Genomic DNA, 22,640 nt, shown 5'->3' with positions numbered 1-22,640 from the left:
AATTTTAAATAGGGCATCATTAGTATGTTAATGAATTTTCCCACTTTATGCGAGCTGCCCAAGTAGAAAAGATACTGCAGATGTAGCTCAAAAATCTGGCGGGGTCTGTGGCCCAGTGAGCTGTCAGGAATCTGTGTAGGGTCTGTGAAATGCGTAAAGAGATTCTCAGTGTGGGTGTCAAATGCTGTTTTTTTCTGTGAGTGATGGCTGGCTGTGTCCAGCTTAAACTCATTTATTTGCCTTTCAGTGAGTAAGGAGGAAGTGGAAGGCAGATAAGGGGCAGTTTTTTTTTTTTTTTAAGTCTTTATTGAATTTGTTCCAGTACTGCTTCTGTTTTATGTTTTGGTTTATTGGCAAGAGGCATGTGGGATCTTAGCTCCCGGACCAGGGATCGAACCTGAACCCCCACCGTTGGAAGGCGAAGTCCCAACAACTGGACCGCCAGGGAAGTCCCAAGGGACAGTTTTTAAGGGTGATAAAGTTGAAGTGGCGTCAACTTTTCAGTTATGGTCTGGGGCTACCACCTACCTTTTGCTTTAGGTTAGAAAGGCCACGCCCATACAATCCTGCCTTTATTTTTGGACTACCTCCTGATAGCTAATAAAAGGAAGTATGATGCCCTTTAGTGAGATATTAGTTTTTTTAACTCTTAAGTCCACTGGTGAAACATCTTTCATAAGTCACGTTAAGGAAAAGCTTTTGGTTTAGAGATTGTGTGTCTTACAGGTTCTGCATATATAGGCAGTCACTCCCTTTCCACATTTATTAGCTATATTTAGATAAAATTTTCAAGAAAAATTAGAACAGGGGAATAAAATCTGTCTTTTTTGGGGGGGAGTGGGGAAGAAATGGAGGACTGGAATATATATAAGTATATATCAAAGATGGAAACAAAATTAATAAATAAAATGGAAAAGTTGAGACAGAAGAAAAGGCTAATGATGAGTGTTAATTATTTTGGTTAAGAATATGATGTGATCATGAACTTCCTAGAAGCCAGAGCAAAAAGGATAGGTGAAGCATCGTCCGTTTTCCTCAAAAGTAGCTTAAAGCACGAAGTTTTCAGGAACGTGGAGTGGTGTTAAATTCTTAAAGATGATTTTTTTTGAGAGTGTAATGGAAAGTCCTCATGAATAGATTTATAGCAAATGCAAAAGCACGCATGGCTGTTACCAACCGCCTCTGAGAAAAAAAATTAGCGGATGAAAGCAGGAGTTCATGGGTAGACTGTGAAACTGTACACAGATTTCATATCTGTGATTTTGTACATTTTTTCCACACAAAGATCCAGTTACTCAGCAGATTTTTGAAGGAGTCTTTCTAAGTTCCCCCAAATGTTAAGAAACCTTATGTTAACCTATAATGCCATGGAAGTGAATTAGGAAGGGCTTGGGCTAATTGAGTTTAAATATGGAATCTTCCAGTGACCTGACATCACCGGTCCTAGGTCCCTAGAACCTAAAGGGATGGTTAGAGATCCCATTCTGTAGACACACCAAATGTCTCTTCTTCCCCTGAGCTTTGACTAAAATTTGCTTGGTGGGCAACTTGGCTCTCTTTGGGCCAGAATCGTGATAGAATTTTTGGTAAATGAGACCCGAGCTATTTGTTTGGGAACCAGATGACTTTTGCAGGTTCTGTACGTGAAGGAACTTAGATTGTTATATGGGAAATATCTTAATTGTGTCTGCCTCTCTGACTAGAAATTTTTGTTTGTTTAGATTGAATATATGTATAATATGAACCTTTTGAAGGGAAACTTCTTTTTAAAATTTCAAAATCTTTTTTTCTCAGGTTTTTCTGTGAGCTGAGCCTTCACATCTCTAATCATTTATCTTTGATTCATCTTATTAATTATGTTATCAGGATCCCAGTTAAATATGCATTTGCATTTTTTGTTTCTCTCCATGGTTTTCTTCTTTCCAGTTTATTCTTGCCTCTCTCTGAGTATGGTTATTTCTCTTCAGCCACTTTTGCCTGTGAATTTCTAAGCTTGAAATTCGTAATTAACTTCCTTCCTCTTTTATTAAACAATTGTGATAATTCCTTTGGGAGGCATCCCCACAACAGTGCAAAAAGCCTGCATTAGTTCATAGGAGGCCTCAGTTTAGTTTCCGTTCTGTTGGTTCCCATCACCTGCGTCACACCTGGCATGTGTAGTAGCATCACGGTGTGAGGTTTGATGGATGAAATTCTTTCTGCTTCCCAGGTGCTTGACGTATGACACAGGAGAACCAGATCTCTAAGTTTCATTGCCATCCATGCATTCATCATTTTAATTTTTTTATTGAAATATAGTTGGTTTACAATGTTGTGTTAATTTCTGCTGTACAGCAAGCAGGTGATTCAGTTATATATATATGTACATTCTTTTTTTATGTTCTTTTCCATTATGGTTTATCATAAGATATTGAATATAATTCCCTGAGCTATACAGTAGGACCTTGTTGTCTATCCATTCCATATATAAAAGCTTACATCTGCTAATTCCAACCTCCCACTCCATCCCTTCCCCAGCCCCCTCCCCCTTGGCAACCACAAGTCTGTTCTCTATGTCCGTGAGTCTGTTTCTGTTTCGTAAATAGGTTCATTGGTGTCATATTTTAGATTCCACGTATAAGCGATACCATATGGTATTTGTCTTTCTCTTTCTGACTTACTTCACTCCGTATGGTAATCTCTAGGTCCATCCATGTTGCTGCAAATGGCATTATTTCATTCTTTTTTATGGCTGAGTAGTATTCCATTGTATACGTGTACCACATCTTCTTTATCCATTCATCTGTTGCGTGCATCCATCATTTTAATTAGCATTTATTGAGCATTTACAATATGCCAGGCACCGTGCTCACCTTTGTGTTCCAGAATGAATCAGACAGTCCCTGCCAGAGATGAAGTCACCAGTTACTCTCGTCCCTACCGGTCTTGAATTCCCATGATTCTATCCAACATTGTTCCCTTTTTTTCTTGCTTTCAACTATTTCTGATTTCCTTCTCCTATTTTTATCCATGCAATTATTTTTTAGAAATCCTTACTGATGCTACTTCCTTTTCTACCTGTCTCTCCATTTGCTTTTTATACTCCCGTAACAATACTCCCTTAACAGAGCCCCTAGGTGGGAATACAATGACAACGTCAACGGTATTTCATACCCAGTTGCAACAGGCAGTTTTTTGACATGCTGATTTGTTTGGAGCAGGAACTTGATTCTGTGTTATAAGGTGGGTACATGTGAATCTTAAGTATTTGACGGGTGTTCTGCTTTGTGGGTCATTCTCGGCAACCAGCGCCTGTCCTAGTCTCTTGCTACATTTCATCATTTGGACTCGGGGCTTTTGAAGACCTTGGTGTGTGCACACCTATGCACACTCGTACACTCTCTCCTGAAGATTAAGCTAAGCATAGTGGTAAGTGGGATGCCGAGATTCCTGGAGGAGTGCCCTTGGCCGTGGTGGGTGAGGGGGGTGTTTGTGGTGTGGGCCTGTATCCTGTATTGTAGAATGTTTCACATCCGTCAGCATTGTCTTTTGTGCACCTGTACCTCCCACACCTGTTTTTAAAAAAATTTCAGCTTTATTGAGGTATAATTGACAAACAAAATTGTAAGATATTTAAAGTATACATCTTAGTGATTGAAGTTTTGTATTTTTGGATCTTGTATAAGAAACCTTTCCCCATCCTAAGTCACAAAGATATCCTCCTGCTTCTTCTTGCTTTAGCCTCATTGTTTTATTTTTCCATTTATATCTTTCCACACCTGTGTTTAAACGTCCCTGGGTGGGAGTGTTACTACCCTCAGTTACCTGAACAACTTCAGCATTATGTTATGATCTGAAAGTAGCATGTTATTGTTATGATTATTAGAACTTAATTGGAATTAGTGGAACTTAACTCTCTTATTCATATTATCCTCATACAGATCCTTATGGGTTTGAAAGTGAGTGCTTTTGGGATTTCTTCTTCCTTTGATCTTTATTGTATATAGTTAGCGTATATTTATTAGATCCCTTGACCATGTGCACAGATTAGCTCTAGCTTTTATGGATTTGATATGTTCTTTGAAAGGAAGGAATGATCCCCTGTGTGTTGTCACTTTCTCTTCAGTAACAAGTGTTGGTTTCTCTCCTTTTTACGCTAAGGCTGCACATGCATTTAGTCTGATCATCTGGACACTTTGTGTGGCCAGCCCAGCACCGTCTCTGTTTCACAGATGAAGACGCTGAGGCTTAGGGAGAATGGGCGCCTTGTCCGAAGTCACACAGACACGAGGGGTCGGGGCCAGGATTTGAATCCCTTTTTCCTGCGATTTCACCTTTTATGTGGCTTTATGTTCTTTATGAACCTGATTCCCAAACATGAGGTTTTTCCACCCTCCCTCACCCTCACCACCCCCTACCTCAGTACTACACTCAGAGTCATGACTATGAAACAAAAGTCTACTAACATGATCTCTTGATGATGTTGAGTGTCCTGAAAAGAGAGGCTGTTTTCATTTTTGAAATTTCTGAGTACACGCTCTATATTTCATGCCTGAAATGATGATCTGCTGCCTGCAATTTTCCTACACCTGATGGATCATTTAAATTGATAGGAGGTTCTATAGGTTATCACCCATATGATACTCACATATTTTGTATTAAAACCCAAGTTCTTTATTTTGGAAGGATGACTAACAGGGACTTAGCATACTACCGCAAATGAGAAAAAAGTTGAACTATAGCAATTTAATTGAATACGTATTTGGTAACTTCAAATCACTTTTTGATATTTTTTTTCAAAGAACTATGGATAGTTCAGCTTCCTGTTCAAAAATGCTTAAATGTCAGTGTTTTCCTTTGTATTCCTATAAGTTCAGGCATTAATTGTATATTGATACCCCTGTCAGAGTTTCTGGGGGAGAACCACGATAAGCCCTGTTTGCCTGTAAGAATTTACTAATATGCCATCCTATTAATTACAAGGAATTAACTTGCAAAATGTGATGGCCATTGTTCTGAGCTTCTCTTGAGTGAGTTTTTGAACTTTAAATAAACAACATTTATTATATTCTATAATTAAGGGTTTTGCAAGATTAAGACTGATTCTTTTTTTGTTTTTCTGAGTCCAATTTTGTGAGGTTTTGCAGAATTCAATTTTATTGGTGCTATGACCTATTTTATACTGTCACAGTCTTTTCAATGCTTAATTTTATCAGAAATGTCTTGTTTTCCTCTTTGGCTTTGCCATGAGTTATGGCCTCCTGCCATTTTTTGCTATGTACTTCCTCTTCTTTGAAGCTGCCATATGTTTTGCAACCCAAGAGAGACAATTCTTTTTGAGAGATCATTTGTTGCTAATTTGGTTTTTCAGGTTTTCCTAGCTCTTGTAAAGGAGAGAGAGTATGCTCATCAGTGTTTTCTGCCCTCATCATTTTGTTGCACCAAATTTTGCTGCCCAGGTCCCACCATAATTCTGGGGAGGGCCATCCTGCCTCATCCACTTTCCTTCCCGATTTTTATGTAATTGGGGAGGGTTGGATCCCTGTCGGGATGGACAATTCTAAGCCAATACACTGCAATTTAATATTTATAGCATGGCAGGAACAATCAAGAATTGCTTAAATATCTACTGACTTGACATCAAAAATGTGTAAACCAGATATGCTGATAGCTTACATGCTCACATAGTTATAGGAGGTAATTTTATTTGTCTTTTGACATTAAACTATCCAAAGTTTTTATAACTCATTAACAACTGATCGCATACTTTGCTTTTAGATTTAATGATAACCAGACTTCTTTTCTTTTCATTTGCCGAATGATGTTAAACTTTTGGTTATTTTACCCTGTTTTGAGCAGCTCTCTTTTCATCTGTGTTACTAAAGCTGCTTTACACTTTATGTATTTCTAAATATTATATTGCCTTTCCCAAGAAAGAATCTAATGCAGATATATTATGACTTCAGGGTATAATTAATGAAAGGAAGCCTGGTCCTGCTGGGACAAGGTGACTGAGTCCCAGAGTCTTGAGTCTCTTTTTTTCTTTTTTTTTAAAATAAATTTATTTATTTATTTTTGGCTGCATTGGGTCTTTGTTGCGGTGCGCAGGCTTCTCACTGTGGTGGCTTCTCTTGTTGCGGAGCATGGGCTCTAGGTGCGCGGGCTTCAGTAGTTGTAGCACGCAGGCTCAGTAGTTGTGGCTCTTGGGCTCTAAAGCATAGGCTCAGTAGTTGTGGAGCATGGGTTTAGTTGCTCCGTGGCATGTGGATTCTTCCCAGACCAGGGATCGAACCTGTGTCCCCTGCATTGGCAGGTGGATTCTTAACCACCGGGCCACCAGGGAAGTCCTTGAGCCGCTTTTTAACTTTGTATCTGATCCATCATTTGACTTTGGTCCATATGTCCCAATTGTATCAGCAAGACAGATAAATTAGAATTTGGCGAATGTCTGTTTGCCCTTCACCCAACCCTGTATTTTTTTCAGAGATTGAGAAACAGTAGGGGCTGAATACCAAACTCCGGGTCTGCCCTGAGAAGGTCACCCAACACTGAAATTCCCCAGTGTCTGGAATCCTGAGAATGCAGCAACCTTCAGAGGTGAAGTAATTTTCCTGATGGATTACACAAGAATCCTCTGATGTTGAAGCTTGTGAAATTCCTGGAGTTGCTCTAGCGGGTTTTTCTTTTCTTTTCAATTTTTAATTTATTTCACAAAATATCATAAGAATAAAACACATTTGAAAAATCGAACAAAAAATGTCCATCATCCAACTTTTGTAGCAGAGCCCTGGGTGCATTTTTGCTGTCTCCTCCAGTGCCTGGACCACATGCAGACCTTTTCCACACTTGTACTCAGAGTATGGGCACAAGTGTACCTTCTTAGCCTTATGTGACAATAATGAAAGCATTACATCATTCAATCCTTATTGCTGTACGTTCAGAAAAATGTATCATCCTATTCTACTGATGCTGAAACTGAGGCTCAGTGAGCTGGGAGGGTTGTGGATAGGAGTGAAGAGCTGGAACATGACTCAGACCTGTCTGGTTCCAGAGCTGGACTCCTCATCACGTATTTCCATTTCCTTGTTGTAACATAGCGTTCCAGTTTAGTATTTAGGATCTTCATAACATTCTAAGAATCAATATACCATGACCTACTTAACTCTCTCCTTATTTTGATTTGTTTAATGATCAGTTTATGAATTCCTTTCTGAAGATAAAGTGAGAATGGGATTTCTGGGCCAAAAAGCACAATCATTTTATGACTTGATACATCCTGCAAAGACTTTCAAAGAGATTATACCAGTTTAATTGATACTCCCAAGCCATCCTTTCCAACACTAAACGTTATTTCTTAAAAAAATTATGTAGTATCATAACAATAATGAAATGGTATTTAATTCATGATTTATTTTGGCATATATTTGACTAATAATGAGGTTGAACTTGCTTTTTTGGTGCCTTTATGATTTTTTCCATTGGGTATTGTCCATATCCCTTGTCCTTTTTTTGGGGGAGGGGTGGGGGGAACTTGATGGTTTCCTAATCGTTATCTAATATGGTTATTATTATTTTTCCTGTTTGTATGTTGTGTGTAGATGTGTGAAATTAACCCATTATCATGATTAATAAAGGACCAAGAGGAGAAATCCTTATAAACAATGATAACATGTTGAGGTAACAGAGTGAATTCTGAAACTTCTTAAGGCTTAGGGTGCAAAGCATTTAACAAACAACATAGGTTTTCCCGAGTAAAGGCATTGTTTCCACTCGGTGCCTTAATATTTACTGGGCCTGGCCTTTAAAACAACTGTGATGTAGAGGGAACAGCTGCAGTTGGGACCATGATAAACCAATCTCACTTTTTACAAGAAATCTGTGGAAGGGAGCGTTTTACATTTTCACAACCATTAAAATAAAGAAGCTGAGAGAAATGTGCAGTGTCATGTCCATTGCCTTACTTTTTCTGTACGATGCATCTTACATTGAGTACTTCACTGTATTTGGCCTTTTAAAAAAATTTCCATTAAAAAAATTTCCCGTTTACTTAAATAGATCCATTAGAAAAACCGCTCCTGCCGATAGAAATTTTTTTCTTCCCAAGCATGCTGTTATCTCACGGACTAAAGGAGTGTGTCTACTGATGGTGTGTAGGGCTGCTGAGGCTGCAGTTTGTGGGAGAGTCACAGGACTTGGTGATGGAGGCTGGCCTGGTGTGAAGAGGACCAGACGGATGGGGTGACCTTTTAAACTGTCATTGGCTTTTCAGGGAGAGCGGTTGGGTCTGCGGCATGTCTCTCCCCTTCTCTCCACAGACAATAAGCAGTGCTGGGTGTTAAGTCAAAGATCCCTTTCCATGGACGATGTGTCATCACCATAAATGACTATGATTGGGGTTTAGGAAGGCACCGCCTTGCCTACTGCCCCTGTTGGGTATCAGATTCTCCCACCGCCCCAATCACATGTTCCTATGCCTTTTGGCTGTGGGTTTCTTTCCTCTACCTTTGGAATATCCCGCACCCTCATCCACCCAAGTGCCCACTCCCTACATCCCTTCTGGGCGTTACCCTGACTGCTCCCTCCGACCCGCTAAACTTCCCTCGGTCTCCGCGTGCTCTGGATGCAGTGTGTGAAGTGCTCCCTCATCTCTCCAGGAGCAGCTCCCCTGAGATCTCTGTGAAGACGCTCTCTAGCAGCAGAGCTCACCGACTTGCCTCTCTGTATACTCTTTTTTTCTTTTTAATTTATTTTTGGCTGCGTTGGGTCTTCGTTGCTGCGCACGGGCTTTCTCTAGTTGCGGCGAGCAGGGGCTACTCTTTGTTGCAGTGCGTGGGCTTCTCATTGCGGTGGCTTCTCTCGTTGTGGAGCACGGGCTCCAGGCACGTGGGCTTCAGTAGTTGTGGCGCGTGGGCTCAGTAGTTGTGGCTCGCGGGCTCTAGAGCGCAGGCTCAGTAGTTGTGGCACACGGGCTTAGTTGTTCCGTGGCATGTGGGATCTTCCCGGACCAGGGCTCGAACCCGTGTCCCCTGCATTGGCAGCTGGATTCTTAACCACTGTGCCACCAGGGAGGCCCCTCTCTGTATACTCTGTGTCCTCCTTGAACCTGTGTTTCTAATCCAAGACATTTTGTTCTTGCCTTGCCTGGAGCTTGGCTTGATACTGTTAAGGGGATCATTATCCCCACTCTCTCCAATGTTCCATGATTATTCATTCCGTTTTGCCATGTTTAATGGAATATTTAACAGCATCTGTGAATAAGCCTGAAGACAATAAATAAACGCTCTCTTTGGTATTGAAGGGGTTTTATGCAATATAAAATTTAGGGCACATTTTCCTCAGGAGCCCTGACATTAATATTCATCATGAGCCCCAAAGAAGAAGCTATTATATTTTAGCATAGTGGAGTTTACCGTACGTTTCAAAGTCACTTGCAATGGTGCTTCTCATCATGACAATTAGAAAGGTCATCTTGTCTTGCCAGGCTGTGTTAGATACATCAAAAAGCTCATGGCTGTCAGTGTGAAATGCACCAGGGCGCTGGTGTGCACATACATACGGGGAAGACATGATGCTTCTTATTCCAAAGTAGAGCTGTTTACATCTAACTACAAACACGAAACATGCCTATCGTTTGGCCTTAGATACTATGTGGACACAGAGATGGAAACTTCTAAAGTAAATCCTGCTCTGTGTTCTTTGGGACTGAATTATAGGAGGTTATTTTTCCTTTCTTGAAGCATGATGGTGATGGGGTCTCTAAAACCTTGTGTAGAGAAACTGGACTTCAAGACACTGGTTTGTTATCTTTTTTTCTGCCTTACTTTAAAAAATTGATGATCTGCATTTAAGTACGGGAACAATATTGTATTTAATTCTCCACGTATGAACTTTGATGACAGGATTGAGGTGAGGAGGTGGCCCTGAGTCAGGGTGATGGGGCTTTTATGGAGCTTGTGGAGGGACAGACCTACCGTAGAACTAAAGCAGGTAATTCTTGGGAACCTGGTAATGCAGTTGGAGGAGTGGGTCACGGGAGCTTAGGCTGGAGGAAATGCTTCTTCATGGGGCTTGGGAACAGCAAATTAGGTTTGCCATGGTGGGAATATTAATAAATTTCTGTGGACAAACAGCCCTTCATTTTCCTTCTTTCTGTTCTCTAAGCTGCTTTGCTCTGAATTGTGAGAGGCTAAACTTGTGTATTCAAGCCTTTAGAATTTACAAACATTTATCAATAGATAGCAAAGGTGGATAGAAAGCCTTGGATTCATTAGTTTGTGCATATGTCTCCATAGTTTTCAAATTCCTTACGTGGGAGTACAGTGGAGAAGATTCTGTGGCCCCTGAAACATCTGATTATTGCCATTTGATACCATTAATGCCTCAATTAAAAAAATTAACCTGTTCGTTCAGCTTTATTCGTGGAATCCAGACAGTGTGGAGAGCTGCCTCTTCCAGACCTTTCTTGGGTGTGAGCTGTGCTCCAGTGGCGGAATCACCATCTTTCTGGAATGGTTTGCAGTCAGATTTTCCAGAGGCAAAGAGTTAGTCCACATCCCTCAAGGTGCTCTCTGGGCTAATGAATTGCTTTTTAATTAATTGACTCTCAAAAATGATCCTTCTAAATTGAGAGTGATAGAAAGAGAGGAATAAAACATTGTAATAGCCCTGCTACACATAAATGGAGAAAAAAAAACCGCACACTGCTTATGTAAACAAGAGGGAAAACCATGATAGCATGAATGTGAGAAAGGGCTCCTTCCTTCTTTCTCCCACGCTTTTTTGCCCTTTGGCCTAAAGCTGTTAACCTTGGGTGAATGTCTCTGTTGTCCTCTTGTATTATGTCCCAAATTCTGTCTGATGCTGATAGGGATGGAGCTCTGAGTCTATCTCAAGAGTTAAATGTAAGGTTGTATAATGTCCTTTCTCTGACTGTAAGTTTTTACTCAGTATGTAATGGTCTTAGATGGATGTATTTTGAAGGACTGTCTGCTTATGTCTAAAATTTCCGTGCAGCAGTGTTTCTTGTAGGACCTGCCTGGTCCTTCATTCAGCTTGACAGCTACAGCGGGGGTTGAGGACCTCGTAGGTGCCAGGCGCCGGGGAAGGAAGGGTGAAAAGATCTGATTCCTGCCTTGAGATGCTTGTGACCATTGGTGGCGGAGGCAAACAGGACACCGAGTGGAGAGGGATGAAATAAAGAAACAGAGGCTGACGAGAGAGCTGAGATGAGGACCGGTACGCGTGCCTTGCAAGAGCCAGAGAGAGTTTCCCAGAGGAGGCAAAGCATGAGCCTCTCAGCAAGAGGAGAGCACAGACTCAGGGGTCAGGGGAGCACGTCGTGTTTGGGGCTGATGGGGTCCCCTGATGGGGTCCTCTGATGGGGTCCCATCAATCCCAGCCCTGCCACGTAGCAGCTGTGCATCTTTGGACAAGTTTCCCAATCTCTCTGAGTATCAGTGCTTTCCTCTGTAATACAGAAATAAGATTCCTGCTACTATGGGCCTTACAGGGCAGTGAGAGGTGGAAATGAAATCATACATGTGACAGATGTGGCTTAGTGCCCTGGCACATAGTAAGGACTCAATCAATCTTACTTAATATTATTATTGATCTGGCTGGTTGAAGGGTCCAAGAATGAGAATGACAGGAGATGAGGCTGAGAAGTGGGGAAGAGCCAGACCATGAGATGCCTTTTTGCTATGCTGGAAATTTCTAGATTTTTCCAAGGTGGTGGTTAGCCATTAAAGAAACTTGATTTCTGTGACCTCAACTGCTTCTGAACATCGTTATCTTATAAAGTAGATGATTAGATACAGTCACATATAAATGTTACCATCTTAAATAACTGACATTACACACCTATTATGGCTAAAGTGAAAAGTACCGACAATGCCAAGTGCTGACGATAGCGTGGAGTGACTCGATGTCTCATACGTTGCTGGTGGGATGTAAAAGGGTAGAGCCATTCTGGAAAATGGCTTTGCAGCTTCTTATAAAGTTAAACATTGCACTTGCCAGGTGACCCAACAATTCAATTTCTAGATATTTATTTATCCTATAGGAATAAGTAGTTATGTCCATGCAAACCCGTGTAACAAATGTTGATAGCAGCATTATTTACAGTTGCCTGTAATTGGAAACCAGCAAGATGTCCTTCAGTGGATGAATGGAATAACAGACTATGGTCCATCCACACAGTAGACTACTACTCAGCAACTGAAAGGAACAACTATTAATATGACAACACTTGGATGCATCTAAAATGCATTACGCCAAATCAGAGAAGCTGACTCAAAAGCCTTTATCCTGCACGACTCTATTTATATGACACTCTGGACAACCCAGACCTCCAGGGACAAGGTCAAGGGGTTGAGGAAGGTCTGACTGAAAAGAGGCAAAACAAGGGAATCTTTGGGGATGTTGGGATTGCCCTGTACCTGTTTATAGTGATGGTTACAGGAATCCATCCATGGGCTAAAACCCATAGAACTGTACACACACACACAAAGAAGTAAATCTTACTGTACATAAATGAAAAATCTTTAAAAACTCTAAAATTAATAGCTCATTAACTGCATGCATTACCTGTTTTATCTCATTTAATCTTCCAACAGGTTGATGCTGTTATCTTTATTATCATATTATCTACTACTATTATTGTTATTGACTAAGCTGAGGCTTTGTGAGGTTTGGCCCAAGGTCACATCCCTTCCAGAAGGCGGAACCTGGCTCCAGCCAGGTCTGTGTCCCTCTTTAGGCCTGAGGGTTTGCATGCCGGCCCTCAGGGAGGTGGAGAGGGGCAGTAGCCACTTTTCTTGGCCTCACGGCCAGGCTGCACACTAGTTATCCAGCTGACGGTCAGTGTCTGTTGCTCTGTATACCCTGCTGGTTCAAATTTTAGAAGTGGGATAAGTTTGAAATGGCTTTTGTAAGTGCTTAGTCTCAGAGAGGGAATTGGCTATTCCCTATTTCATCCCTAACTTCTTAACTTATACTGTTGGCTAAGTTCAATTTGGCTTCTTTTCAAGGAAATACTACTTCCCTAGAGGGTGTTTACGGTGACACCGTGAAAATCTCGTGCAATTGTTGTTCAGTTCACAGCTTTCACTTGGGCCCCTTAAATATCATTCAGGTTGTAACCCAGGCAGCTCCATGGCTGAGTAGAGCTGGTAAATCATCAACATAGTCAACCTTAGAGCAGAGGGTGGGAGATACCTCCTTAGACAAAAAAAGAGCAAAATATTAAACAAAGAGGAACAGTAAAAAAAAAGATGAAAAAATTGAAATCTTTTTGCAGATTTCATAGTTATTTGTTTAAACATCTATTTTCCCAACCTCTGTGACAGCTTTTTGAGGTCATTAGTCTCCCCACACACAACCCCCGGGTCTGTGCTCTGCATATAGAATAGGGGCTTAGTAAAGCCTGGATGAGCTAGATGGATGCTGAATTTGAGAACTGAATGGAATTTGTGATGTGAGGTATTTCAAAGTATTATTCACCCAACAGTCCTATATTCAGAATCATTCATGTCCCAACTCCTGTGTAGGTACTTTTAGAGATTTTTAGGAATAATTCCTTCTAAAATCCTATGAAGCATGTATTCTCTTTCCTGAGGCCAGCATGATGAGCTGAGTTTCTGAGTATGGGCACCAGCAGAGCAGAGGCTGTATGGTCAGATATATGCAAATTCAGATCCTGATTGTGTTATGAAGTGGGACCCGAGATGGGGTAGCTGTTTAACTTCTGTGAGCCTCAGTTTCTGCCTCATTTACTCATGTAACCAGCAGGGGATCCCTGAAACATATACATTTGGAGGTAGGTCTTATTTAAGAAAAACTACATAAAATTATGAATCAAAGTTAGTTACAGGGCTTGGAGGGGACCCATGAAGGTGAGGGGCCCTGGGGTGTATGTATCATTAGATTTATGGAAAATCTGCCCTTGTTTTCAGTTAATTTTTGTAGCAGTCACTCTGTGTCCAGGCCTCAGAGATGGGAGAACTCCGGGAGATACAGCGGAAAAGAGACAATTGGAGTACAGCCTGAGAAGTGCTGTGATGGGGAAGCAAGGGTGCCAGGGAAAGATTTCTGGAATAAATGATACCTAAGCTGTGACTTAGGATATGGAAAAGTTGAAACAGAAAAGTATGGGAAGCACATTTGGGGCAGGAGAAAGCAGGGCTTGGAGGTGAGAAGAAGACAGAGTTTTGGGTGAAGTAGAAAAGAAAAGCTTTGTTGCTTTGCCAAAGGCAAAGCGGGGGCACAGTGGGCTCATGCTTCTCAAAACTGTGTGTCCCAACCCAGGAGGATTTGGTGAGGAGTTTTATAGCAATGGTTCCAGGATGGGTTTGCTGGTAAGGATTAGGGTGTGTGCAGGGCCTGCACTCCTTTAATCTGGCCTCAGGTGGCCTGATGAGTTTCTGTGGTTCCTTTAATCTGGCCTCAGGTGGTCTCCTGAAGAGCTTCTCTGGTTCCTGTTGAGTTTGCAGTTCTTGTGTGAGGCTGGAAGTCCAAGGTCAAGGTGTCTGCAGGGCTGGTTCCTCCTGAGGCCTGCTTGGCTTGCAGACGGCCATCTCCTCCCTGCGTCTTCGCATTGTCCTGTGTGTGTGTGTGTGTGTGTGTGTGTGTGTGCCAAATTTCCTCTTCTCATAAGGACACCAGTCATATTGGAATAGGGCCCATCCCAGTGACCTCATTTTACCCTAATTACCTCTCTAAAGAGCGTATGTCTAACTACAGTCACATTTTGAGGCACAAGGGTTGGGACTTCGACGTATGAATTTGGGGGAGCACAGTTCAGGCCATACCGGGTCACTCAATGCTACATTTCTTTTTTTTTAATAAATTTATTTATTTTATTTATTTATTTTTGGCTGCATTGGGTCTTTGTTGCTGCACGCGGGCTTTCTCCAGTTGCAGCGAGCAGGGGCTACTCTTTGTTGTGGTGCACGGGCTTCTCACTGCAGTGGCTTCTCTTGTTGCGGAGCACGGGCTCTAGGCGCGTGGGCTTCAGTAGTTGCAGCACGTGGGCTCAGTAGTTGTGGCTCGCGGGCTCTAGAGCGCAGGCTCAGTAGTTGCGGCACGTGGGCTCAGTAGTTGTGGCTCACGGGCTCTAGAGCACAGGCTCAGTAGTTGTGGCGCACGGGCTTAGTTGCTCCGTGGCATGTGGGATCTTCCCGGACCGGGGCTCGAACCCGTGTCCCCTGCATTGGCAGGCGGATTCTCAGCCACTGCACCACCGGGGAAGTCCCAATGCTACATTTTATAGTAAGGGAACTTAAAATCAGGTCATTGCCTGACACTCTCTGGGGCCTCTGCTCACATGCAGGGAATAACGCAGCCCTGTCCCTTGGCTGGGCAGGCTCCCGGGGCTGGGCCTCCCTCGCTGTCAGACCCCCGTCTCTCCCACACGCCCCAAGCCCTTCTTCCATCTTACTCATCTAGCTGTGCGAGGCTGGGCGCCTTCAGAGTCTGTCCCCACATTCTGGATGCTTCCCTGCAGTTGTACACATTGCTGTCTTTTTGCCCTTCCAGCCTCAAGTTGAGTCCTGCCCCCCACCAAGCCCCCTGACCATCCCACTGGAGCCCCGCTGCACCACCCTTCTCCACAGAGCACTTTGCACTGGCTTACAGGGCTTCCTTTCCCCCGTCACCAATGCATTGCCAGCACCACCGAAGTGGTCCCCAGGGGATAGTGCCACTCAAATATTTGCCGAATGAATGAATAAAGTTAGATACGTCAGAAGAAGACAGAGTTCCCAAAGTCCAAGACTCTTTTTTTCAAGTGGGACCCATTGCAGGGAGGCAGCTTGCCCAAGGTCCCACGCTAGGGAAAGGCGGCATTAGGCTGTTCTGACTTGGGCGCTTGGCCTTTCTGTGACCAGGACTATTTTAACAAGCAGATGACATTTTTGTCCACAGTGTGACCTGGAGACGTGCACAGATGCCCTGTTTCTCCCCTGTCCCTTGCATATCATACGTGATATCTTGGAGCAAGTTTTGGGCAACATCGACCTCCAGCCACGACCTCCATCACTATATTCTGTGATGCAGGGATTATGCTGGTCTCATCCCCTGCAGTGTGTTGCACGCAGCAGGCCTACCGTAAATGTTTGCAGAGTGAAACAGTGACTAAAGGAGCAAATATTTAATGATAAGAGCTGACAGTCTTTTGAAGTTTCCTAAGGCAGCACTTCTCAAACTTTAATGTGTCTCTGAATCACCTGGTGAGCTTGTTAAAATGCTGACTCCTTTTTTTTTTAATTGAAACTTTTTTTTTATTGAAGTATAGTTGCTTTACAATGTTGTGTTAGTTTCTGGTGTACAGCGAAGTGATTCAGTCATACATATATATATATATATTATTTCTCATTATAGGTTATTACAGGATATTGAATATAGTTCCCTGTGCTATACAGGAGGTCCTTGTTGTTTATCTATTTTATATACAGTAGTGTGTATCTGTTAATCCCAAACTCCTAATTGATCCCTCCCCCACCCCCGTTTCCCCTTTGGTAACCATAAGTTTATTTTCTATGTCTGTGACTCTGTGTCTGTTTTGTAGATAAGTTCATTCGCGTCCTATTTTAGATTGCACATATGTGTGATATCATATGGTATTTGTCTTTCTATGTCTGACTGACTTCATTCAGTATGATCATCTCTAGGTCCATCCATGTTGCTGCAAATGGCAAGATTTCATTCTTTTTTATGCCTGAGCGGTTAAAAGGCCAATTCTGATTCAGGAGGACGTGGGGGCCTGAAAGTCTGCGTTTCTACCAGCCTCCAGTCTCTGCTGCGTCTGGTCTCTGGGCCTTCCTCTGCCCAGCTGGGCTCTGGTGTATGTGCTGGGATGTCTGCCTGCAGGATCAGGGGCAGTCTTGTGAGCTGACTTGTTGTTGGAAGGCCTGGGTTCTTATCCTCGTTCGCCCAAGAATGAAATATGCGACTTTCAACAGGTTACTTAACCTCTCTTGACCGAGGTATCAACAGATACTACTTGTTGCACAGATACTGCTTGCGGGGTTCTTGATACATGTTACTTATCACAACAGTCCTGCAAGGTTTCCAGAATTATCCTGATTTTACGGAAGAGGAAACTGAGGCTCAGAGAGGTTAAACGACATGCCCACGATGCCCAAGGTGCCCAGGTCAGCAACCTGCAGGGCTATGAGGATGAGTGTCTCTGTGTGTGTGTGTGTGTGTGTGTGTGTGTGTGTATCTCATATCACTTTGCTTGTCAAATAATCATTTGGGTTCTATGCAGATATGTACCTTTAAGTTAAAAACAAAGATTGTAGGTAACTATGAGCTTGCAAAGGAGTCCAGATGCTTTTTTGATCTCCAGTATGATCTTTATCTTTTAACCACCATAGCCCTTTGATCTTGTCCTCGGGTACTAATTTCTTGCTCTCGTGGGCACCTGCACAGTTTTCTTCCGTAGGTTGGAGACTATGAAGAGCAGGGACTGTGTCTTGCTTCCCACTTTATTCCCTCCAGTTCTCAATCATTATTTTTTTTGGTGTGGTTTGAGCTGAATAGGACTTGGGAAGCACGGGGCCGGCTCTATGCCTAAAAGACCTCTCCCAGCGCTCACTATGGTATAAAAACGGTCACCAAACCTGGGGATGCTTGAGGTTTCTCTGTCTTGATTAATTTTGACTTATGGTGTTTTCAGTGGACGAGGAAGTGCCCGCGGGAGGGCCAGGCCCCGCATGGAGAGGGCTTGGGCGGCTTGCTAATAGCAGGAGTCAGCTAGGACCGGGTTGGCGCATGCCCTGTGCTCCAGGCAGGGCACAGAGGGAGGCAGGGGTGGGGGGCAGGATCCAGGAATATAACCGTCAGGTGTGTCTGTTCTGTCCCCACTGGCATCATCGATGGCTAAAATCAGGGGACAGACAGAGGCATAAGGTATGATCCTAAGACAGACAGCCCTTAGGGAGGGAGGGATGACGGCAGAGTTCGCCATCAAGCAGATCTGGTGTCTTTTGAAAGACTTGCCTGTCTGTGAAATGATGTCTCCAACAGGCTCAGGCTTGAGTTGTTTAAAATTCCAGCAAACCAGAAATGTCCCTCATATGTCTCTGGGATGATGAAAATCTTCCAGAGTTGTACAGAGCACAAAATAGGACCTCTCCTTTGACCCTGATGGGGTCTATTCTGAAATAACTGTGTGGATACTGACAGGTTGAAAAAAAACCAACGCTAGAGATATTGGTACTAGATGAAGGCAAAGTACATCATCACTCTATTAAGAAATGCACTAAAAAAAGGAAAAAGAGAGTGTTCTCTGTCTTCTATGAAGTTGCACAAGAGTAATATATCAGAATTGTTTGAAATATGGTAAAGTAGGGAAACTTGTATTAAAAGGGAGCATGTTTGGTTTATTTTTTATCGTGAATTGTCCTGATAATCTTTTCCTTTTGGGAAGATTTGAGGCTCTGGCTTTTGGCTCTGTTTCAGCCAGTCATCAGTAGGAGTGGGAACCACAAATAGCTCATCGTTTTAATTTCAGATTTCCCTAGGCTGTCACTGTCACCTAGTCATCTCAGACACCCTTACAGGGAGACCGGCATCAGGAGTATGTGAAGGTCAGGGCAAGGGCAACAGTGTGCCCAGGAGCACGTGTCGGGTGAGGTCTGCGTCTGGTGGGCCCCTGACTTTCCAAGGGGCCCTGCATTCCATAGGGTGAGACCTTCCATACATTTCAACACATGCACTTAGTAGTCGTTACTGTAAGTGTCCTTACACGTCGATGGTATTTTGGATTACAAGAACCTCTGAGTATATTTTTGAGCTGTATTTGTCTGTGACAACTCTCAGTGCCTAAGAACCCACTGGTATCTACCTTTAGACCCGGAAGTCTTCTGCGTGGATAATTCACTTCTTTTCCTCAACTCTGTGCTTTTGAGAAACTGGGAGCACAGAGGTGACACCCCTGGGAGACTGAGCCTCCTCTCACAGGAGGCGGAGCTGGGAAGAAAACTCGGCTGTGAGACCTGGTGTAAAACAGAGGCGGCCCTGAACAGCAGGTAACTGAATAGAGCCCCTTCCAGGCCAGACCAGGCTGAGGAGACCTTCATCAAGTTCAAAGTAGGTGGAAACATGACCATTTCATGCCTCCAGTGGAACTGCAAACCTGAAAGCAGAGGAGGGTCTCCCCCAGCACGGTTATGCCCATCTTATAGGATTTAAAGGACATGGGGACGAGGGAGATGATGGAAGAACAGAGCAATAAAGGCAGGTGGAGTGGGAAAGCAGGCTGGGGGCAGGAGGCAGAACATGTGCGCCTTCAGACCATCGTTTGAGGAAAGTGGAGTCCCCTAGTCTTCTGAGCCCCTATTTTACAAAAGGCTTAGAATATAAAATCGGGACGTTGTATTGGCAGAGGAAGGAGCAAAGTGTCAACCTGGGAGAAGACTGAATAAGGGCAGCTTTGGAGGAAAAGGTGAAGGCATCACCAGGCCAACATGTTCTCCTTTATGGAAAAGGGTGCTTAGCAGGAGATCTCTCCTCTAAGGTGTGTGCCTGCCTGGAACATTCTGTGGGTGCCGTAGTAGCAGGACGGTGAGGAGGATGATCGCTAATCCTATTTTACAGTAGTGAAAACTGAGGCTTAGAAAGATTCAGCGACTGGCTCAAGATCAGACAGCTAGTGAGTGGGTGGAACCTCCAAAACAGGACTGACCTAAAAATTCAAAAAATTTTATACCTTTCTTCTGCAATGGACTAGGGCTGTCTCATGTCACAATATCTGAAGGTTGCATTTGGAACTGATCATTTCTTCAATTATTCTGAATCTTTATCTCAGAGCTTTATTTCTCTCAGGTTTTGGATTTGGAAGGTTCTAGAAAGCTATGGATTGTTGTCCCTCTTCTTTACAGAAGTAAAGGAAAGTAGGAGAACTATGCACAGGGATGAATACAGCAAGGGTTCCAAGGATAGAAACACACATGTGGCTGTTATACACGTCTTCCTTATACACATCAGCTTTAACCAAAAAAAGACAGTCAGTATCACGACCTAGTTTTTCTAGTATTTTGTAAGCATTCAGATACTGACATTGGGGAAACGCTATGCTCCTGATCTTGTTTAAATCAGGGGTCAGTTTGGCAAGAGGGGCTGCTGCTTCTACGTCCTCAGCTTCCGGGTTTAATAGTCATATTTGTTTTTCAGTTTAGGCTTCCTCTCTGCCTAATCCGGCATTGGCATCACGGGCTGCGTTAGCCCGTCAGCTTGATCACAGTGAGGACGGCCACCAATTCCGTCCCCATGCGGGATGAGTCAGCAGAGAAGATTCTCTGGGAGAAGGCACTTGTCTGACTCTCAATGATACTGAATAGAAAGAAGTCGGAGCCTTTTTTTCCCCCAGCATGAAGGGGAAATAGAATTGTAACTATGTTTCAGTTTCAAATAGAATTGTAACTAAGTTTCAGTTTCTCTGCAGTGCGAATCCCATTTTAAAGGACAGGGGATTATGCCAGATAGTTTTGGATTTGGGCTCAGTATTTGACTTTATAGCAACCCTTCAAGATTAGATGGCAGTTTGCTGGAGAATGCCCTCTGGATTTGATTTTTAAGCAGAACCAAATGAATTCCACTCTTTTCTGCTTTTAGGAGTGATGCCATTTATGTATGCATGGAAGCTGTGCTAGACAACGTTGCTGATATTTGCCTTTAGTATTCTTTCTGGAGGTGTTTAGACTTCTTTAATCAAATGCTGCTTGCTGTCCTTGGAAAAAGGACTGGAGAGAGACGTTTGTCAGAGACAAAATAATCAAACCCTAGTCTTGAAATGCTTCGGAACTGACAGGGTGGAGAGGGAACAGGTATGGCCTATTTTCTCAAAGGTGGCTGAATGGTGAGGGATGGTCACAGAGCTGGTGGGTGGAATGTGGGCTGCAGATGGGCTCCAGGCTGCATCCAGGGCCAAGATACAGCCCGAGGCTGGCTCTGCGTCTTCCTTGCCTGCATCTCTGAGTTTGTGGTTGACCTTGAAGCTTGAGGAGCCTAGTGGCCCTGATGGGTCTCCTTTAACCTCCTTTACAGCTAAATTGACAGCTAAATAGACCTGCTGTCCTCAAAGGATTGGGATGAATGTGTAGCAACATTGCAGATAAACAGCAGGCCTAGGGCGGCTGGGCCTGGCCCAAAGGCACAGGATGTCATGGGAGATGTTACCCTGGGGCTGAAACCAACCCACAAACTAACAAATGGACACACAAAATGAGACCACCTTTTGCATGGGCTTTGTTGCTTGGGTTTTCATCCTGATTAACTTCTCACTGGTTGTTTGATTGTGTTACAGCCATCGTGAGGGATAACTGAGGTAACATATATGATAATATAAAATATAATAGATGTGACGGCAAAGAATGTGTAAAACTTTTAGTAAAATGCCTAAGTTGTAAAATGTGTGTACAACTCCTAGCAGATACACCTACTAATATCTGTATTACATATACTACTCCTGTATGTAGCGTACATGTAATATGTAAATTACATATGCATATTACATATGCTACTACGTTTAATTCTCTTATGTAACATATAGAAGAATCTGTATAAAACCTCTAATCAAATACCTGGCTGCAATTATGAATTCTCATGTGCCCCTCCTGCTCCTTAGCTTTTCATCCTTTTGTAAATATTTGCGGGCGTGTCTTGTATTTGTTATGTACTGAAAATGTTCAGCTTTGCATCCGAGACTGCAAAGCTGTTCCTATAATTCCATGTGCTGCCTAGTGTATTACCATGTACTTGGTGGGAAGTGATATAAGAATCTAAGGAAACTTTCTAGATAAGGAAAGAGGCTTATTGGGTAGGTTTTTAAAATGGAGGCACTTGTGGTTTTCAATGTCAATGCAGTTTCGTCCACAAATTATTAAATTTGCAAATGACACTTCTGAAAATTTACACCTTATTCTAGGCTTCTGCATTAATTTTATACTATAGTATAAAGAATCAGATAAGAATGTCTTATGTTTAAATAATACCTTTCTATAAATGGTCTAGTCACCCCACCCACAGTGATGAAAATTCCCCATATGATACAAGCAATTAAACTTGATTTTCATCCAAACAGTCTTCCCTCCAAAACTTGAAATTCCACTTTTTTTTTGCCTTCTCTTCATAAGGCAGTCACTCTTCTGGTATTTATAATGTACAACTCCAATCACACATACTACAGGGCAGGGACTGGGGAGAGGAATAAAATTGGTACATTACTTATATCCTTAAACCAAAACTCTGGCCTGCTCTCTGTTTCCTAAGTATGATTTGTTTTGCTAACTGTGAGATTATTTTATGGATGCTTATTTCCAAAGGGAAGGGCCCCTCCTCCTTCTTTTTCTTCAGTTGACCCATTTCACAATCCACAACAGTGAGCCTCCAGTTTGGAACTCGATTCAAAGCCTGAAAAGCCTGGACACCTCTGTCTTCACGGGACATATTCACATGCATAGTCTAAAAGAGCTTGTCATCACGAGGTCCTTTTGATGAAATATGCAAATCAAACAGCCACCCTACTGTTTAAATTCAAATCCTAAAATTGCCCTGAGAATGTGAGGGCTGGGAAACTTAGGCTGTAACTCTCCTTGTGATTCAGGGCCCTGTACTCACAGCTTTTTTGGCTTGGTGCTCATCCTGATGGCTTCGGAGAA

General features: G+C 42.8%; 1 protein-coding gene across 4 annotated transcripts in view; it reads left to right on the top strand.

Annotated features, from left to right (window-relative positions):
• The window catches only part of DISC1 (DISC1 scaffold protein), a 362,726-nt gene that overhangs the window by 176,131 nt on the left and 163,955 nt on the right, over positions 1–22,640 (top strand). Inside the window, exon 10 of one of the 4 annotated variants that reach the window (XM_061182553.1) lies at positions 6,464–6,524. The exons of the other annotated variants lie outside the window; for them this stretch is intronic. Coding sequence (XP_061038536.1) covers positions 6,464–6,480 — 17 coding nt within the window. The 3' untranslated portion in view covers positions 6,481–6,524. Of the gene's footprint in view, positions 1–6,463; positions 6,525–22,640 lie in introns of those variants that run through there. 4 annotated transcript variants of the gene reach the window in all.

Source organism: Eubalaena glacialis, chromosome 1, assembly GCF_028564815.1.
Source record: "Eubalaena glacialis isolate mEubGla1 chromosome 1, mEubGla1.1.hap2.+ XY, whole genome shotgun sequence".
Taxonomy (NCBI): Eukaryota; Metazoa; Chordata; class Mammalia; order Artiodactyla; family Balaenidae; genus Eubalaena; species Eubalaena glacialis.
Note: the sequence above shows the minus strand (reverse complement) of the source record. Positions and strands in the feature narration are given on the sequence as shown.